Source organism: Tinamus guttatus, unplaced genomic scaffold (genome assembly GCF_059628265.1).
Source record: "Tinamus guttatus ecotype Peru unplaced genomic scaffold, ASM5962826v1 Tinamus_guttatus_pri_ptg000125l, whole genome shotgun sequence".
Taxonomy (NCBI): domain Eukaryota; kingdom Metazoa; phylum Chordata; class Aves; order Tinamiformes; family Tinamidae; genus Tinamus; species Tinamus guttatus.
In genome coordinates, this window is record NW_028288659.1 from 6,367,044 (window position 1) to 6,383,299 (window position 16,256).

Sequence of the window (16,256 nt, forward strand, 5' to 3'; positions counted from 1 at the left end):
CTAGGATGCATCTGGCCCTTTTCCTGTCATCCCTCCTGGATTTTGTTCACAAGGAAGAAATCCCAGTCAGTAGCATCTCTGTAACATCCAGCTCTCCATCAGCTCAAAGGCAGGGAAGAACAAGGAAGCTGGTTTAAAATAATTTTTCTCCCCAGAAACAGAAAGTGTGTTGTCTTGCATTGCTGAGCTGTGGGTTTGTTTTAAGATTAGGCACGTCTGTGTTACAAAGGGGTCCTAGTCATTCTCTGACAGATGATATGAAGGCTGTTTGATAAAGGAAAGGGTCTGAACAAAGCAGACGCAGCTACAAGTCCTCTCAAAGCCAGGGAGCACTAAGCACCCTATGTAGGTGGATCACATAAACGAGCTAAGTTCTTCCCTAGCAGAGTCTTAGTGTTAAATGGACTTTAGTTCACTTTTTAGCTTAAGTGTTGGTTCAAATAAACAGAGATATGGTATCAGAATTCTCATTTCCCATGAAGTGCAGATGAACATGTAGAGTTCAGCCAAAACAGAATCTCTTATTCTGGAGGAGTAGTTCAACCTTTTATAAAATAATGTTGTCCTGTCCTGTTCAATGTATTAAAAATAAAATAGATGATAGTGTATCCTACTACAAATGTTTCAAAAGAAAGAATATAGTCAACTTGCTTTTCCATGTGCTGTATTTTACTGGGTACAAACGTGAGTATTTAATTTAGATATTACAGTGCTACTTTTACAGTTCATGGAAAAGGAGTTCTGCACAGTCTCATTTCAGCTACTTATGGCTAAGCTTGTGGTTCACAGTGTGGATCTGTCAATCACCATTCATGTGATTAAAAAGAAGTGCTTCTAGAGTACAGATGGAAATGAGCTTCTTTTGGACTACACAAGGTATTCTTACCACAAAAGTGGTAAAATATAAGGTAAGTTATAGCTTACAAGCATTCATTTAGGAGCATTAAAGCGATAATACAAGGATGCATTCCCAGTTAAGCACTTTTTCCCTGCAAGAAGTCCAAAGACAACCTTGATTACACAGGTAACCCGTATGTCTCATGCAATCAAAGGGGTTTTGGCAGTACATGAAATGAGATTTTTTAAAAGACATGGTTGGTACATGAGAAAAATAACGATACTGCTGGGAAAGAGGGCATTGCTAATCAAGAAGTGCAAGCACTATTTTCACTTGCATCTTCTTCTCCTCACCACTCCCCCAAAAGTGCACTCATTTGTAGGCACAGTGAAAGTCATAAAAACCTCATGTTTTCACAGACCTGAAGTACAGCATTTACCTGGTAGAGTAAATCAACTGTTTGAATACAACACCACCAAGCAATCCTTGTTCTGCTTCATGGCTTCAGAACCCATTTTAAATGAGAAAACAAACAAGTAAAAGTAAGTCTCCAGTCTTTTTCAATAATCTAGGATTAATTTTTTGCGGCTCTGTTGGTGAAAAACAAGGATAGATCACAGCATCATGAAGAATCTACGCAACTAATTGAGTACAATGAAAGAGACTCTACAGTCTCATTTGTAATTAACCTATATTGTCTACTATTACTATAGACACTGATTATTAAAAATGTTTTATCAAACTTTGAGTTAAAATATAAATATGTAGAAGGCAACAGCCTCTAAACAGTCATTACATGTTAAGAACTATTCTGAAACAATTGTAACTAAATATTGTTTAAAAGGCAATCTTAGCAGTTATAGTAAATCCATGTTACAACAAACCCACTAGTAAATGTATAAAAGCTTCAAAACTCTAAAACTGGAGGGAAACATAGACTTTATTCCTCCTAAAGAATAACAGACACATTTTAAGAAATCTAAAAAAAAAAAAATCGTTTTGTCTTTCTACCTCATTTACTATTGCACAGAAAGGCTAGAAAATAAATGCCTGAACACTCACTCTTCTACCCAAGCACCCTTCTAAAATTCACTCCTTTCAGTTAAGCCAGCATTAACACAGTTTTATACCTAATAATTTTAATGTTTGCATGTGTGCTGATGATAGCATTTTTTCCAAAGCCTGGTCAGTGTATTCTATGAGATACTCTGGGTAAACCTGATGCTTCTCAAAGATGACAAAAATGGAAGGGTTTAAAATGTTATTCACACAGCTGTCGTAGAAGCTGTTCTGGTTGTCCTTCATTGGAGGGCGAACATAAGAACTGTTACCAAGAGTGAACTCCCCTACCAGTACCCGTGCCAGAAACATGGTCTTGGTGTGTGAGTCTTCCTTGCAGTAGTTGTGAGAGTAAGATGCATCTCTTGCAAAATAGCTTCCTGTAAAGGAAAGACAGGGTTGGCAAGAAACCAAATTGCAAAGAAGGAAGAGATATAGCATAAAATCAAATTCATTATTGAAAGCCATGAAGCAATTCAGGAACAGTCTTTACCAAGCCTTCCATTGTGCTGCACATCCTTCCTGATGAAAATTACCATTAGGTATTACCTACACTTTCATTTTTCACAGGACCCAGGTAAAAAGACATAGAGGTGATGTTTCTAGTTCTACCATGTTCCTTGAGAGATTACCTCCAGACCCCAGATTCCCATCCTCCTCAGTATCACCCAACTGACTCTCATGAGAGAAGCTATCAATGTCCATCAAGACACTTGTGAGATTTACTAGGTATTCATTTGGATGGGTGAAGAGTCACTCAGTCAGTCAGTCTCACGTCTGTTCTGTTTGGTATATTGATCCTTTCCTGTACACAGGAAAGTGGGATGGAATATAATTTACTATCAAAAAAAATATATCTTTAAACAGGATAGCATTTGTGCTCATAGTAAAAAAAAAAAAAAAAAAAAAAAAAAAACAACAACAAAATACACACACACACACACAATAATGCCATTATTTCCCCCTGTTGGAGCTGGGAAAAATTAGAAGAGAATAATCCCTGCACTCTAGGGGAAATGCTCCTTAGAACTGACCTCTCATAAGCTTATGGGTTTTTTGGATAGGAGTGGAACACAGAGGCCAAGGCCATAACCATGCCTTACTCCAAATTAACTGCCAAAGGCAGATACATTGTCCATATCATTGTACAAGTCCCAGGCTCAGTGCCTTCTTTCCAGCTTTATATCACAGGGAGGAATTTTGGTAAGTTTAAAAGCTTCAAAAGTAACCTTTGCCATAGACTGTCCCATGAAGGCCACAGATCCTCCAGTCAAAGTTTTGGTGGCAGATGGCATCAATGTGCTTTCGACTGGTCCCATGAAATAAAGATCTCTCGTCTACCGCTCTCCCACCATTGCTCTTCTGCATTTGCTCCTTTTGCCTGAAACGAAAGGGATGATCACCACGGTTCCACAGTGGCTACACCAGACAAGTTTCAGGGATACTATCAGCACTCAGAGGCAATTTTACCCAAAGGGTGCATTTGAAAAATCCTTGACTTGAGGCCTAAGCCTTGTGCATACAGGTAGGCACATACATGCTTACATTATATACAAATGTTTTCCGTTATTTAATAGTAAAAATGTTCCTTTCACTGCCTGGGGGGAGGGAGGAGAAGAGCTTACTTTCAATTTGTCCCTAAACAGAGGAACTCACACTGATGTTTTCCTTCAGTTAGCTCTGACAGCTGTTTCATTTTGACCAGCTGCTACCATCTGGTGTGACTGATTCCCAGCTTCATGGCTTCTGCAGAAGGCCGGGATCCTGGACACAGGCCTGGCACAGGTCAGAGGCACTTGCTAAGGAGCAGGGATTCCTCCCACAGAATCTGAGTCTGTCTGTCTGTCTGATATTCTAAGGTATCTGTCTTAGCACTGAGTCTGTTTTAGCCGCCTCACATGCTGAACTGGGCTAGGTACTTCAGAGGGAGGAGAGGAAGCAGATTCTGAAATACAGAGGCACTTCAGGAATGTGTGTCGCTATGTTTAGCATACAGAAAATTTCAGAAATGAAGTTCCTGATCACATACCAGAGCAGGACTTTATACATACCACTGATACAATTCCCAGAGAGATGGGTTCTGAATTCTACAAATCCCTTTAATGATTGTTTTGGCCATTGTGCGCTGAAACTCTACCTGGACTTTCTTGTATTCATCAGAAGAGCTATCAAGCGCAATCAGCTGTAAGGAAGAGGATTAAAAAAACACTCATCTTTTACCCAGTCATAACAAAACTACCCTATCAAGCATACTATTCAGACCATCAATGTTTTTTCTGTGAAGCAGAGATACAAGGAGCAAAAATACTCTTGGAAAGAAGCAGATTATAGGTCCCTGCTCTCTTGAATATGAACCCTTAGGTAGGGAACATGAACTTCTGATAGCTCAGACACGCAGGTTGGCCTTGCACAGAATGTTAAAGGAGCTGAATGCTTTTCCACAGCCAACCCTTTTTACTGCTTGAAAAAATACATTTGCACATGCATCTTTGGAACAGCATTTAAATACACAGAAGGAATCAGCCCAGAAATAACTTTAAAACAATAAGAATTTTCATTGCAGAAATTCAGAGAGTACCTCTTTATCCATAGTCTTTAAATCCTTATATTTTGTGCCCCCTAGAGCCAACAAACATGTTTAAACTGCACTGATGTTCTTTTGAAGTAAGGCAGAAAGATTTATTTGATCAAGCCAACAGGGAAAGGCAGGGGCACACTGCAGAAGATCAGATCCTTAGACGACAGTCCTGAAAGCAAGCAGAGCTTGCTACCTTGCATACTTCCCCTAGAAACATGAAGAATAGCAACATTTTCCTTTTCTAATTTTAGTGACAATTTTTTCAGGCCTTACACTAAGTTTTCAGATTGGTTGTTTTCCAGATTATACATGAACACCTTTTCTGTAGGTAGAATTAGTTGTAGCTGATAGCAACGCTGGTTGAGGCAGGCCAGCAAAGGCAAACCGTGCAGAAATAGCTGGGTGTATGACTGAGGTGAACAGGCTCACTGCTTTGGATTTAATGCTGACATCCTGATCCCAGCCTGAGCTCTACTCCTTTCAGCCACGACATACAAAAGTTTGCTTACACACGGCTCAGGGACTTCTACCCTGCAATTTAAAAGGTAGTACTTCTCTCTGATGCTTTAGAAGAGGTTGCACTTTAAAGCTAGTATGTTGGGCATCAGCAGTAGTCCTGCTCATACAGCAAAAGTTACAGGCACATCTGCCAAGGGCTGACATAAACACCTGGCAGGGGAAGCCAATACTGCCCTGGTGGGAATTACATCATTTGTTAGCTTAAATTTGGTTCCAGTATCTCCTCCAGACCTTCCAAGTGCAGTATCAGGCTCAAATTTATCAGATTAGTACCTCTGCATTATATTACATATGAAACAGTCATGTACAAAGACACAAAAACTACTGAACTTGGAATTGCACATGATGCAACAGATGGAGAGGAAAAAAAAAAATACCACCAAACCTTGAATCCCAGTTCAGGCAGAGCAGATTTGTCCCAGTGAGCTGGAACTTTGGTCCTTTCTTCTTCTGAATGTTTAAAGCCCCTATGACAAGACATTACACATAGGTCATTAAAACAAACCAAAACAAACTCCTTAAATTTTACAGTATATATAATGCAATTTTTTTGACGAGTTTTGGGAGACTACAGACTGCTGGGCTTATTCAAAAATATTTTAGAATTATCTTTCTGTTCAGTACAGAAAAATATTTCTAAATCATTATGACAAGACATGGTGGCAAGTGAGATGTCAGACAAGCAAAGAAAAAAAATAGTTATACACTGAATTAATCATAAAACTAGTTCTCTTGTTGCAGAAAATCAAATGTTTATGTAAAAGTCCTGCTACACAGGTACTTGTGCATCATCACTATAGGAGTATTAGGAGTATGTCACATACAGATTTCCTCCCTACTTCCACACCAACTGCAGTCATTGCTTTTATTTGCCATTTTCAGTGTGTTGTTCAAACATTGTGCTGCAAGAGAATACATTAAAAATGTCTTTTATGTGCAATTTTATAAAACTTTTTCCCTTCCGAACACTGACCTTTTGCTCTACCTGTACCAACAACTTATCTCCCATTGTCCAGATATTCTCAAAAGAATTGTTTCTAAATTTGTACTTAGTTTTGGAAATTGCTACTCTCAGATGTCAAAAAGGATAGTGTGCATAAACTCTACTGTTTCCATCTCTATCAGCCGTTCTTGTATGATATAGCAACTCCCTATAGCAATGCCACACATTACATTATTTCCATGCTTCCAAACTTTCTGTGGCTAAGGCCAAACTTCCTTCCCTCTCCATGCTCTTACTCTGCTTCAGGACTGTTTGCCATTTTGCAGTGCTGCCCTGACTAAACATTGTTGCAGGAAAGGTACATCTCTTCCCCCTTCCAATTTCTTTTATGATTGCCTTAATAGCTGTGTTTTCACTTTAGTAACATTTTTTTTGCAAGCCAGTGAGTCCATACATTCACAATGTGCTAGATCTATCACCAAACGATGAGCAGTTGCAGTTTACCTCTTTTTTGTCTTTTCTACCTCTGCCTGGGAGACAAATTTAGGTCTTCTGCGAACTTCTCTCTCAGTTGTATAGTACAGGTTTTTCTGAATCATGTCTGGGGGAGTGGGGAGAGGCAGAAAGAGCAAAAGAGAAATCAATCAGCAAGAAGTTTTAGAAAGCCTTTACACAGCAGGGAAATTTGCCAGTAAGATGCTTTGCCAACACTGCCAAAGACAAAAAAAAAACCAATTCCTTCTCGCTACACACAGGGAAGCCTGAGCAGAATGAGGATCCCAGGGTCCTCAGTATAGATCACTGAGAAAAATTCCAATTCAGTTTTATACTTAACTTTATAAAGAATGATGGACAGTGGTAGCTTTGGAATTTTTTTCTTTCATTGTTCATTAATCCACCCTCAACCAAGAAGGATGATTGTAAAATAAACACCTACTTTGGTCCTTCGATTGCATCCCTACTTCTCAGTGTGCAGTCATTACCAAGATAGATACTACCTGCTTGATTTATCTGTAGACTGTAAGTCATATAAACACAACCTAAGAGCCATCACAGGTTATTCAATTTCATTGACCAGCAAAAAAAACATTTTGGCAACCTCAATTTTAGAGGCATCATGTTGTAGATCTTGGATCCTCTGTAGCTACCACCACATCGTATTAACAACTGAGAGTCAGTAGCAGCCAGTAAAATGAGACCTGTCCTCAGAGATAAGCACACAAGAGCAGAGCTCTTGGTAACACCAATCCTGGAGAGCAAGTTTTGGAAGAAATCTACAATGTGTGTTTTTACATAAGCAATAACAACAACAAAACCCTCAAATCTCAAGAAATTATTAATTTACACCAGATTTTTCCTTCTAAATCCAATAAATTTTCCCAGCTTGTAGAGAAAATTCCAAAATTGCTTTCAATTGAATTACAAACAACATATCCCATGCTCTTTATGCTCAGACTTTGTATGCAGAATGAGACATGGGCTACCCTAAAATGACAGCCTAGGTAGGTTGACTCCCAGTCACCATTTCCTGTGGTCTCCAAAGAGAATACCTGAAAGGGTAGCAGTGCTAGACACTCCTAACACATGGTTTGAATATCCTGAGCTCTTGGGGAAGTCACCTTCATATTTTGAGACAGTCAAGGTATTTCCACAGCCCTTCCAGATAGGCTGAGCTGCACAAAGCAACCAGCTGTGGAAATCTTGCAACATGAATCAGCGGATGATCTTGATTGTCTTTTGCCTAAGGTTTTGTTTTGCTGCTAGCTAGTGATTAAACCAGCAGCAGCTGGTTTGCCAAGACTTCAGAAGATGAAATTTTTGGAGGAATAGGTAGGCCACCTTCCCTGTATGAACATCCCCTACCCTGTGACCTTTGGCAGGAATTCTGTCTCTGTAAGTATCTAAGATGAGAGTTCAGTTTTATCTCGTTTCTCCTCTGGAAATATAGCTTGAAAATACAAAAGACTGACTGGGACCCAGGAAGGGGGACAAGGACAAAAGGAGTATGAAAAAGGTCACGAAAAACAAAGCAGTGTAACATACCTCCAAAATTGAGTACATATTCCTGTTTTCCAGCTTTAAAGTTCATCTTTGGAGAGCCTTTGGCTATATAAGCTTTCTCCAGATCTTCACTGGAGACAGTGGCAGATGCATGAGCCTTATTCTGTCGGGTCAAAACCAGAGGAGAAATACTCTCAGCCTGTTACACACAAGCAAATTTAAGAACAACTGTCCTAAGTATTTTCAGCCAGCATTTGCCTTTGTGTGTGACTGTGGCTCTGATACAAAGGCAACCTACTAGGCAGATGAGAACTAGGAAGCTTTCTGAGAGTTTTATGAAGCCTAAACTTATGCTGCAAAGTCCATGCTGCGAACACTGCATTAGAGGGCACGTGTATTCACCAACTAGACCTCAGCACAAAAGGCACAGAGTACTATTTAAACCTTGAAAAGGAAGTTTGAGTTAAGAGCGGTGAAGAAAAAAAAAAAAAGCATTTGTGTGATCCTACCTAATATGACTCACTGAAGAACTGTCTGTCAATAATGACTATGACTCACCAGGGAGCACTCCCCTATCTGAACCAGTCGAATTCACAGGGAAAACATCTGCCTAAGGCTCTAAAGTTCATCTACACACTATGTGTGGGAGAAGGGGTAGGACAGAGGGACAAAAGAGGGGAGCACAGAAACAAGCACTGTGCAGTGAAAGCTGGTTTTGCAGTTATAACACACTGAGTTGAGGGACTTTTCATTTCTCCATACTTACCATTTTTCCATACTCCTGCCACAGACCATATTCATCTTTCCAGTACCAGATCCATTCTGTTGTAAGAACGAAGTGAGGAGGTCTGGTCACAGCAGAGGGTGTGGAAAGACGTCTCACCTTTCCAAGCCCAGAGCACATACTCTGAAAACAGATGTATGGCAAGACAGAGCCACTTTCAGTAACACCATTTCTAAATCTATTAAAAAAATATAAAAAAAAGTTAGCTCCAAGGCCCCATGCAAATCTTCAAATCAAATCAACATCACTCGAGCAAAATACAAACTGTTTCCACAACAATCCCAGTTCTGACTCTTTTCTCTTTGTACATACTTTATCTTATGTCTCACTTTGGTTCCACATGCAGTATTGAATATCAATTTATAATTTATGGAATTATGCAAGATGAACAAAGACAATTTAAAATTTACTCACACTTCTCACTGACCAGTTGTCTCCTGAATGGAGCACTGTTGCAATTTAAGCATGGCTTCAAAAAGCTTCTAACATAATATAAAGTAATTAAAAGGTGTAGCGCAAAACCTGCACCTCCTTTTGGTTTTGCAGTTTTTAGTGCTTGCTCCACACACACAACTAAAGGAAACATGATGAATTGAACTAATTCTGAAAACCGCTCTCCAAAAAGCTTCATAGCTTTTATTTCTGTCTTCCTTTTAGCCAGTCAATCACCACTGGCAGACACTTCGACCAGCCTCATATTCAATTCAGTAAAAGAGGACTAAGCAAATTTCTCAGCATCAGGCCCTCCAATACCCTCTTTGTGCTGCAATGCCAAAACCCTTCAAGGCATCCTCATTCTTCTCCATGGCTCTCTTCACTCAGGAATATTTCTCTTTTCAGGTACACAAGATATTCTATCAGTTCCACCACACAGATTGGAAGGGAGGAATGGGAGGTGTTTGGAAATCCCATGCTACCCTAGAATCATAGAATCATAGAATGCTTAGGGTTGGAAGGGGCCTCTAGAGATCATCTAGTCCAACCCCCCTGCATACGCAGGGTCACCTAGAGCACGTGGCACAGGACTGCATCCAAGCGGGTTTTGAAGATCTCCAGAGAAGGAGACTCCACAACCTCTCTGGGCAGCCTGTTCCAGGGCTCTGTCACCCTCACTGTTAAGAAATTTTTCCTTAAGTTCCTGTGGAACTTTTGGTGCTTCAGTTTGTGGCCTTTACCTCTAGTTCTGTCAGTGGCCACCAGTGAAAAGAGGCCAGCACCATCCTCCTCACTGCCTCCCTTGAGGTACTTATAGACACTGATGAAGTCCCCTCTCAGCCTTCTCTTCTCCAGACTGAACAGGCCCAGCTCCCTCAGCCTCTCCTCATAGGGCAGATGTTCCAGGCCCCTGATCATCCTTGTAGCCCTGCGCTGGACTCTCTCCAGCAGCTCCACATCCCTCTTATACAAGATATACCTTCACATCCTCCACATCAAAGGTGAAAGTGACTTCTAATGATACGGACAAATTGTGTACAGACAGTTTTAACCAAAAACAGATTCTTACAAGTATCTGTGACAAAATCCTCATTCATTTATAGTTTTCCTTAGTGAGCATTCAAATTTCCTTTGGTAGCAGCAGGAAGATTATTCACACAATTTTTCAGAGCAAGGAACACTAGGAGTGGACAGATCAGCCCCTTAAATTAACCCAAGAGGGCCCAATACAGACTCCAGGCATGAATAGTTCACACGAATCTGATCTACAGCGAGAGTAATTAAGCAAAGTGAGGGCAGTAGAATATAGAATGAAATTACTTATGTAAAAACTAAAATAGAGCCATAGCAATTTATGGCAGCTAAGAACCTGAACCAATATCGCTTGTCCAGAGGCAAACTTCAAACATTATTAAGATTTGTAACAGTTTATACCTGGTTTTACTGGGATCACAGTATGCTTCTTCTATTTCTTCCATATTCTTCAAGTCTTTCCAGGTATCACCCTCAGCGATTTGCCATCTATACGGCAAGTGAAAATGAACTCTGACACACTTGTCTATAAAAGTAGGAGAAAATTAGAGATGTATTATTTTTTCAGTCTATGGGGAAAAAAAAGAAAAAAAAAAAACATTTCAGGGAAGAACATCCAGCTGGTGAAAGCATAAAATGCAAACAGTAGTTTAGGTTTTCTGAGCTTAGGGAAAAGTTTGATTTCTTTACCTACTAGATCATCTTTGTGCATCAAAATTGCTATCAAGAGCTCAATTGAGAGAGACCTTTTTATTAAGCTTGATTTAAAAGACAAAAAAAATACAATCGATCAAGACTGCAAGCTCATACAAGGCTTTTCATGAAAGGAACAGAGCAGACTCAAGTTAAATTTCTAAGCTTAATCACTTAGCTCTCCAAGTGGTATCACTTAAGAAAGCAGTGCTCAATTTTTAGGGCAGAAGACAGATCATTTAAAGACTTCAAAAAGCCAAGAGGCTTAAGGGCCTAAGACTCAAAAGTAACAACAGCAGTACCAGCAGTAGCTCCGGTATTGCAGGTGTCACTCAGGAATCACTCCAAGTGGCAGAATGCAGAGCTGCTGAACCGACAGGAGTGAAGAAGCTGGTTTTCATCAGAGAGCAACAGGCGACACAACAACAGGGAAAGTCAAGCAGTTCATACAAGACTTGTAGTTCTCCAGGTCAGGTCAAGAACATGAAGAAGAAAAGGATGACAAAAGAAGCCCCAAAGAACAAAGTTGGCATGGCAGCACTCAAGGTAAGTATAAACTGAAATTTCCACTTTCTGTGAGAAGTGTCTGTCATTTTTTCTTTCTAAGAAAAGGAAAAATGGACATGCTATGATCACAACCTACCTTTAAAGACACAACTTTTGTATAGATGATATAAGCAGATCTGTTCCAATTCATCGTCATTCGCAATTGAGGACTCTTTACTAGAGCTGTGTTTTCTCTCTAGAGGGAGAATTATAAAACTTGTTAATATGCACTGCTTCAACAAGTTCCTCTAGATAGATAGGCACCTATGGCTAGGAAAGATGCTTAAGAACAGTTTGTAACTATATAAGCAAACTCAGCTCAGGAAAGACAATGAAATCTTTGATAACTTTATAGACACCTAAGTCCTATGCCTTTATCTTTCTGAATATGACTTTCACATAAGTTCTAAAATTCCTAGCACTATATTTCTGAGAAGTAACTAGAATTCTGCTCTCTGTGACTTCTTGTGCTAGACAATGGCTAGATTAAAAAAAAAAATGCCAGGAGAAAAAGTAGTTTATAAACAATACAAATAAATACCATGTCAGTTCTTAAACACTTCACCTCTTTACATGTTTTCACCATAAAAAAACCCCACAAACCTCTTTACTTCCAGTGATGCTGTTCTAACTCAAGCTTTATGGCTTTTATGAACACTAAGCGCATTATGCCTGAGACACCCACAATGCCTTAAAAAGCACTTCACCTGAACTTTTTAGATACAGCCTCTGTCAACGACTTGGGTACTAGGTCTACCCTAGAATACACTTCGGGTAGAAAATTCACTTTTTTGACATCTGTGTTAATATCACAGTTAATACAAATGTGCTTAAATGCTAAGGTCACTATATTGACTCCTCCTCTGATGTTTTCAAAAGATGATGTGATTTACCTTTGCATGGTAAAGATTTGTCATCTTTTGTGTCGTATGTCTTCTTGGCACGATTTTTTATGTCATACATGTTCATGTAAGTGGTGGGTAGTTTCTCAATAGTTTCTGAGCTCATTCCCTGTCTCTCCAGTTTCTCATAACACTCTGAATTTAAGAAGTCATGGGATCGCTTGCAGCTGCTGCCAAATCTGCACTGTCCCTGCAAGAAGTACTGGCAAATATGGAGTTTGGTGCAGATCTTTCCATAGGTACAAGATCCATAAGGTCCATCACCTTTGTTATAATACAAGCAAACCTTGGGCAGAGGGAAAAAAAAAATTAAAAGACTGAAGTATAATGTTATCAAAATATTTAATATTTATTTGAGGTAAATTTAAGAGAGTTTATCGTTTTACAGTTGGAAGTTTACATTGCAATTTCACATATGCCTGTGCAAACCATAGAAACAAGAAACATTTTGACTCCATAACACAAAGATATTTTCACTTTAAGTGGCAATAAACCCAATGCCTATCAATTCATGATGATTCTCTATGCTTTCACTGTAATACAATCTGCAAAACTCTTACTCCAAAACAACGCTGGAACAGCAAGTGCAACACAACCCAAGGTCCATATACAAGGACTGATAGTGTAAGAGGGTTCAAATTCACTATTTTTGTCTGCAAGCACAGTAGCACTTTACCCATTTTGTTCAATTAAACTGCTCACAGAAGTGAGATGAACCCAAACCAAAGTCTGCAAACTGATGGCCTGTGACCAGGGACATTCCTCAGCGTAGCATTTGTCAACACTGTGGACGTATCTCCAGCTAGCATCAAGCCCCTTCCCCTTCATGATGCTCACAGAAATACAGGGATAAGGAAGTGCTGCAGTGCTGCTCACCTCTGGTAAGAGCGAGGGGTCATTCTGAAGAAGCAGCTGGCGAAGTTCATCACTGCTAAAATTCTCAAGCCCATATCGTCTTAGCACGCAGAGATTGTGCTCTGAGTGGAAGTTGTGAACAAACTTGCATTCCTTCCTACAAGTGAAGATAGCCAAGTTCAAATTTAATATGATAGACTGGCACAGAGTTGTTATCCTATCTACAGTACACTAAACAGTTTCAAAAGCACACCAAATTTGCCTGCTTTGGGGAAAAAAAAAACTTTAGTGTTTCCTTATCAAGTAACTATATGTGATTTGCCTTGCAGATTAGATAATTACCACGCGATTTCTAATTTATACTCGTCACAGCATTAGCGCAGTCTGGCCGTATTGCCATTTTTGACCTGCAGCTCCGGGCCAAGTTATGAGAAACCCCACGGAAACGCCGGAATCCCCCGCAGCAGAGCCCGTACCCAAACCTCGGTCCCCAAACCCAGCACAGCCCCCGGAGGCGCTGGGCCTGGGCGCGGGGCTCTCGCCGCGGCGGGGCCGGAGGGAAGTGAAACGGGCTGCGGCGTGCGGAGGGAGAAAGGAAATGTCGCAAGCAAAACAAGACTGGGGAAGGCAAACCTCTAGCATCTCCCTTCCTTGAAAGGGGGGGGGGGGGGAGGAATGTATAAAGAAGGACAAAAAGGATATAAAATGACTTCAGAGGTGGCAGGGAGGCGTGGACACACGTCCCCACAGCCCGGCCCCTCCGCGCGCCAACGGCGGGAGCGGGGCGAGGGCCCCCCCTCCCAGGCACCGGCCGGCCCGCGCGACCGTTTAACGGCCGCGGCCCCTGCGGCGGCGCTGCCGGCGGCAGCCCCGGGGCGCTGCGGGGCGCAGGCAGCGCCGGGGGGCCGCTCGCTCGCTCACCTGGCGCGCTGGTTGCGGCAGACGCCCTTCAGGTGGTACTTGCAGAGGTGCAGCCGGCCGCAGCCGCCCGCGCAGCCGGCGCCGTGCTCCGGGCACAGGCGCACGGCGCTCGTGGCCACCACCACGGCGCGGTCGCTCGCCGCCGCGCCGCGCGGCTCCGGCCGCCGCGCCAGCGTGAAGCGCTCCGCGTCGCGCAGCGCCAGCGCCAGCTCCTGCCCGCCCGGCAGCCGCCGCTGCAGCTCGCCCTGCTCCAGGCAGCCGCCGCTGGAGCAGAGCAGCCGCAGCGCCTCGCGCGACAGCGACATGGCCGCGGAGCTGCTGGCCCGGCACTGCCCGGCCCGGCCCGGCTCGGCTCGGCACGGAGCCCGGCACCTCCGCGGCGGGGAAATGAAAGCGAAAGCGGCGGAGAAGGCGGCGCCCGGGGCCGGCCGGCCCCCGTGCCGGCCGCAGCCCCGTCCCGGAACGCTCAGGGGCCCTGCTCCTCGGGGAGGGGTTGGCCAGCTTCAACCCGTTTGGGCTGCGGAGGTGCCAGCTGCAAGCTCTCCTATCTGTGGTGTTTGTTTTGTTTTGTTTTGTTTGTTTCTAAATATAAGTGCCCCAGAGGAAAGGAGGGACCAGAGGCGGGTCTCCTCGGGAAGGGAGCTGAATTCAGCCATCCTTACGCCCTGGAAGATCCACTTTTTTCAGGTTTCCGAGCTGGGGGCTTTTCTGATCACCCATGAAGAAGGGTCGTGAGGAATGACATGAATCCCTATCTTCTTTTCCTTGGAATATCCTCCGATGTCAATCCTGGGCACGCATCCGCTGGTAATGCCTCCTGCGCTGCAGCTGCATGGCCAGTGCATGGGCAAGTACTGCCGTCCTGCCCTACAGGAGCTAATAAACTCTGTAGCATGGGAACCACCTTTTTGCCTTTTTCATTACCTCAGCCGAGGCATGCTTTAAATCGTGATTAAAGTAATGACAGAAAATGTTGTCCTTTGTGGTGAGTGGCCAGCAGCAGGCATGGGAGCTGTTAAAGTTGCCCGTGTTTGGTGCTGAAGGAGCACCCGTGTGTGCTTTCTCCTTTGCCAGCCGGCTTCTGCCGCGCCCTGGCTCCACGGGCTGCCTTTCCCCTTGTCCTTCCCATTTCCTCCTTCCCCTGCTCGGCTGGGAAGGGAGCAGTGAAAGGAGAAGCAGGACGAGCCCATTCAGCACAAGAGCAGCTGTATGAGGGTGGTTAGACGTCCACGTAGGCCTGCAATCTTTAGCAAAGGCCACCAGCCGATGCCTGGAAGAAAGCGAAAAAGCCTGTCGAGTTACCCCCCAAGATCACCACCTTTCCAGTGTCCATTAACTTGATGTCCTGAACCAGAGGAAATGCCCTAATTTTATTAGGATTCCTTATTGTTCGCTTTCTGGATTCATTTCATGGTTTTATAGGCATTTATACCCCTTTCATTGTCTCTTCACCGTGTGAAGCATTGGGGCCTATTTTAGCCATTCTTTGTGCATAAGTTATTCTGTAGCTTGAGCTATCCTTATTCTCCTTCACTATGTAGTAGAATCATTTCATTTCACCATGCAGATTTTGTGCAGGGTGTGAGCACCTCAAAGGTGAGCACCTCAAAAGCACAGTACAGCTTTTTGATTTATGTTCTACCGCTTTCTTAATAACCCCTACCATATGGTTTTATTGATTGCTTCTGAGCCTGGTGCTCGTGTTTTCATAGAATTATCTCATCATTATTCCTAGATCTCATTCCTGACTGGTAGTAATTCAGAAGCTGTCACTGTTTGTGTGAAAATAGGATAGTTTCTGCCTTTTTGTGTTGCTCTTCACCGAATTTGAGCTACCGTTTTATCATTCGCTGTATCTCAGGGTCTTTCAGCAGTTCTTCATGATTCACCCCAAAAAAACACATTTAATTAATTTCCTGAATAACGCAGTGCTCTCAGCAAACTTTTTCACTTTGTTATTAGTCCTCTTTTCCTGACCATTTAGGAATATGTTGAATAGCACAGGCCTGAAGACACCTGCACTGCGGGACTTCCCTCAACTGTGAAAATCTTCTGGAATCTTAAGTCAACAGACTTGACTTTTGACATACTCAAATCACAACTCGACTCTCCCTTGCCTACATACTTGTTGACACCCTTGAATAATTTCG

The 16,256-nt window shown here is 42.5% G+C and overlaps 1 protein-coding gene across 1 annotated transcript; it reads right to left on the bottom strand.

Annotated features, from left to right (window-relative positions):
* Window positions 1-1,825: 1,825 nt before the first annotated feature.
* LOC104578360 (protein mono-ADP-ribosyltransferase PARP12) lies at window positions 1,826-14,411 on the bottom strand. Its single transcript, XM_088521584.1, has 12 exons — window positions 14,107-14,411; window positions 13,207-13,342; window positions 12,322-12,616; window positions 11,526-11,624; window positions 10,592-10,715; window positions 8,705-8,900; window positions 7,981-8,101; window positions 6,442-6,538; window positions 5,380-5,461; window positions 3,949-4,079; window positions 3,127-3,278; window positions 1,826-2,277 (listed from the first exon to the last, which is right to left on the bottom strand). Exons 1-12 carry the CDS (start codon window positions 14,409-14,411, stop codon window positions 1,952-1,954), a joined length of 2,064 nt encoding a protein of 687 aa, XP_088377710.1. The 3' UTR covers window positions 1,826-1,951.
* Between the last annotated feature and the right edge of the window lie 1,845 nt (window positions 14,412-16,256).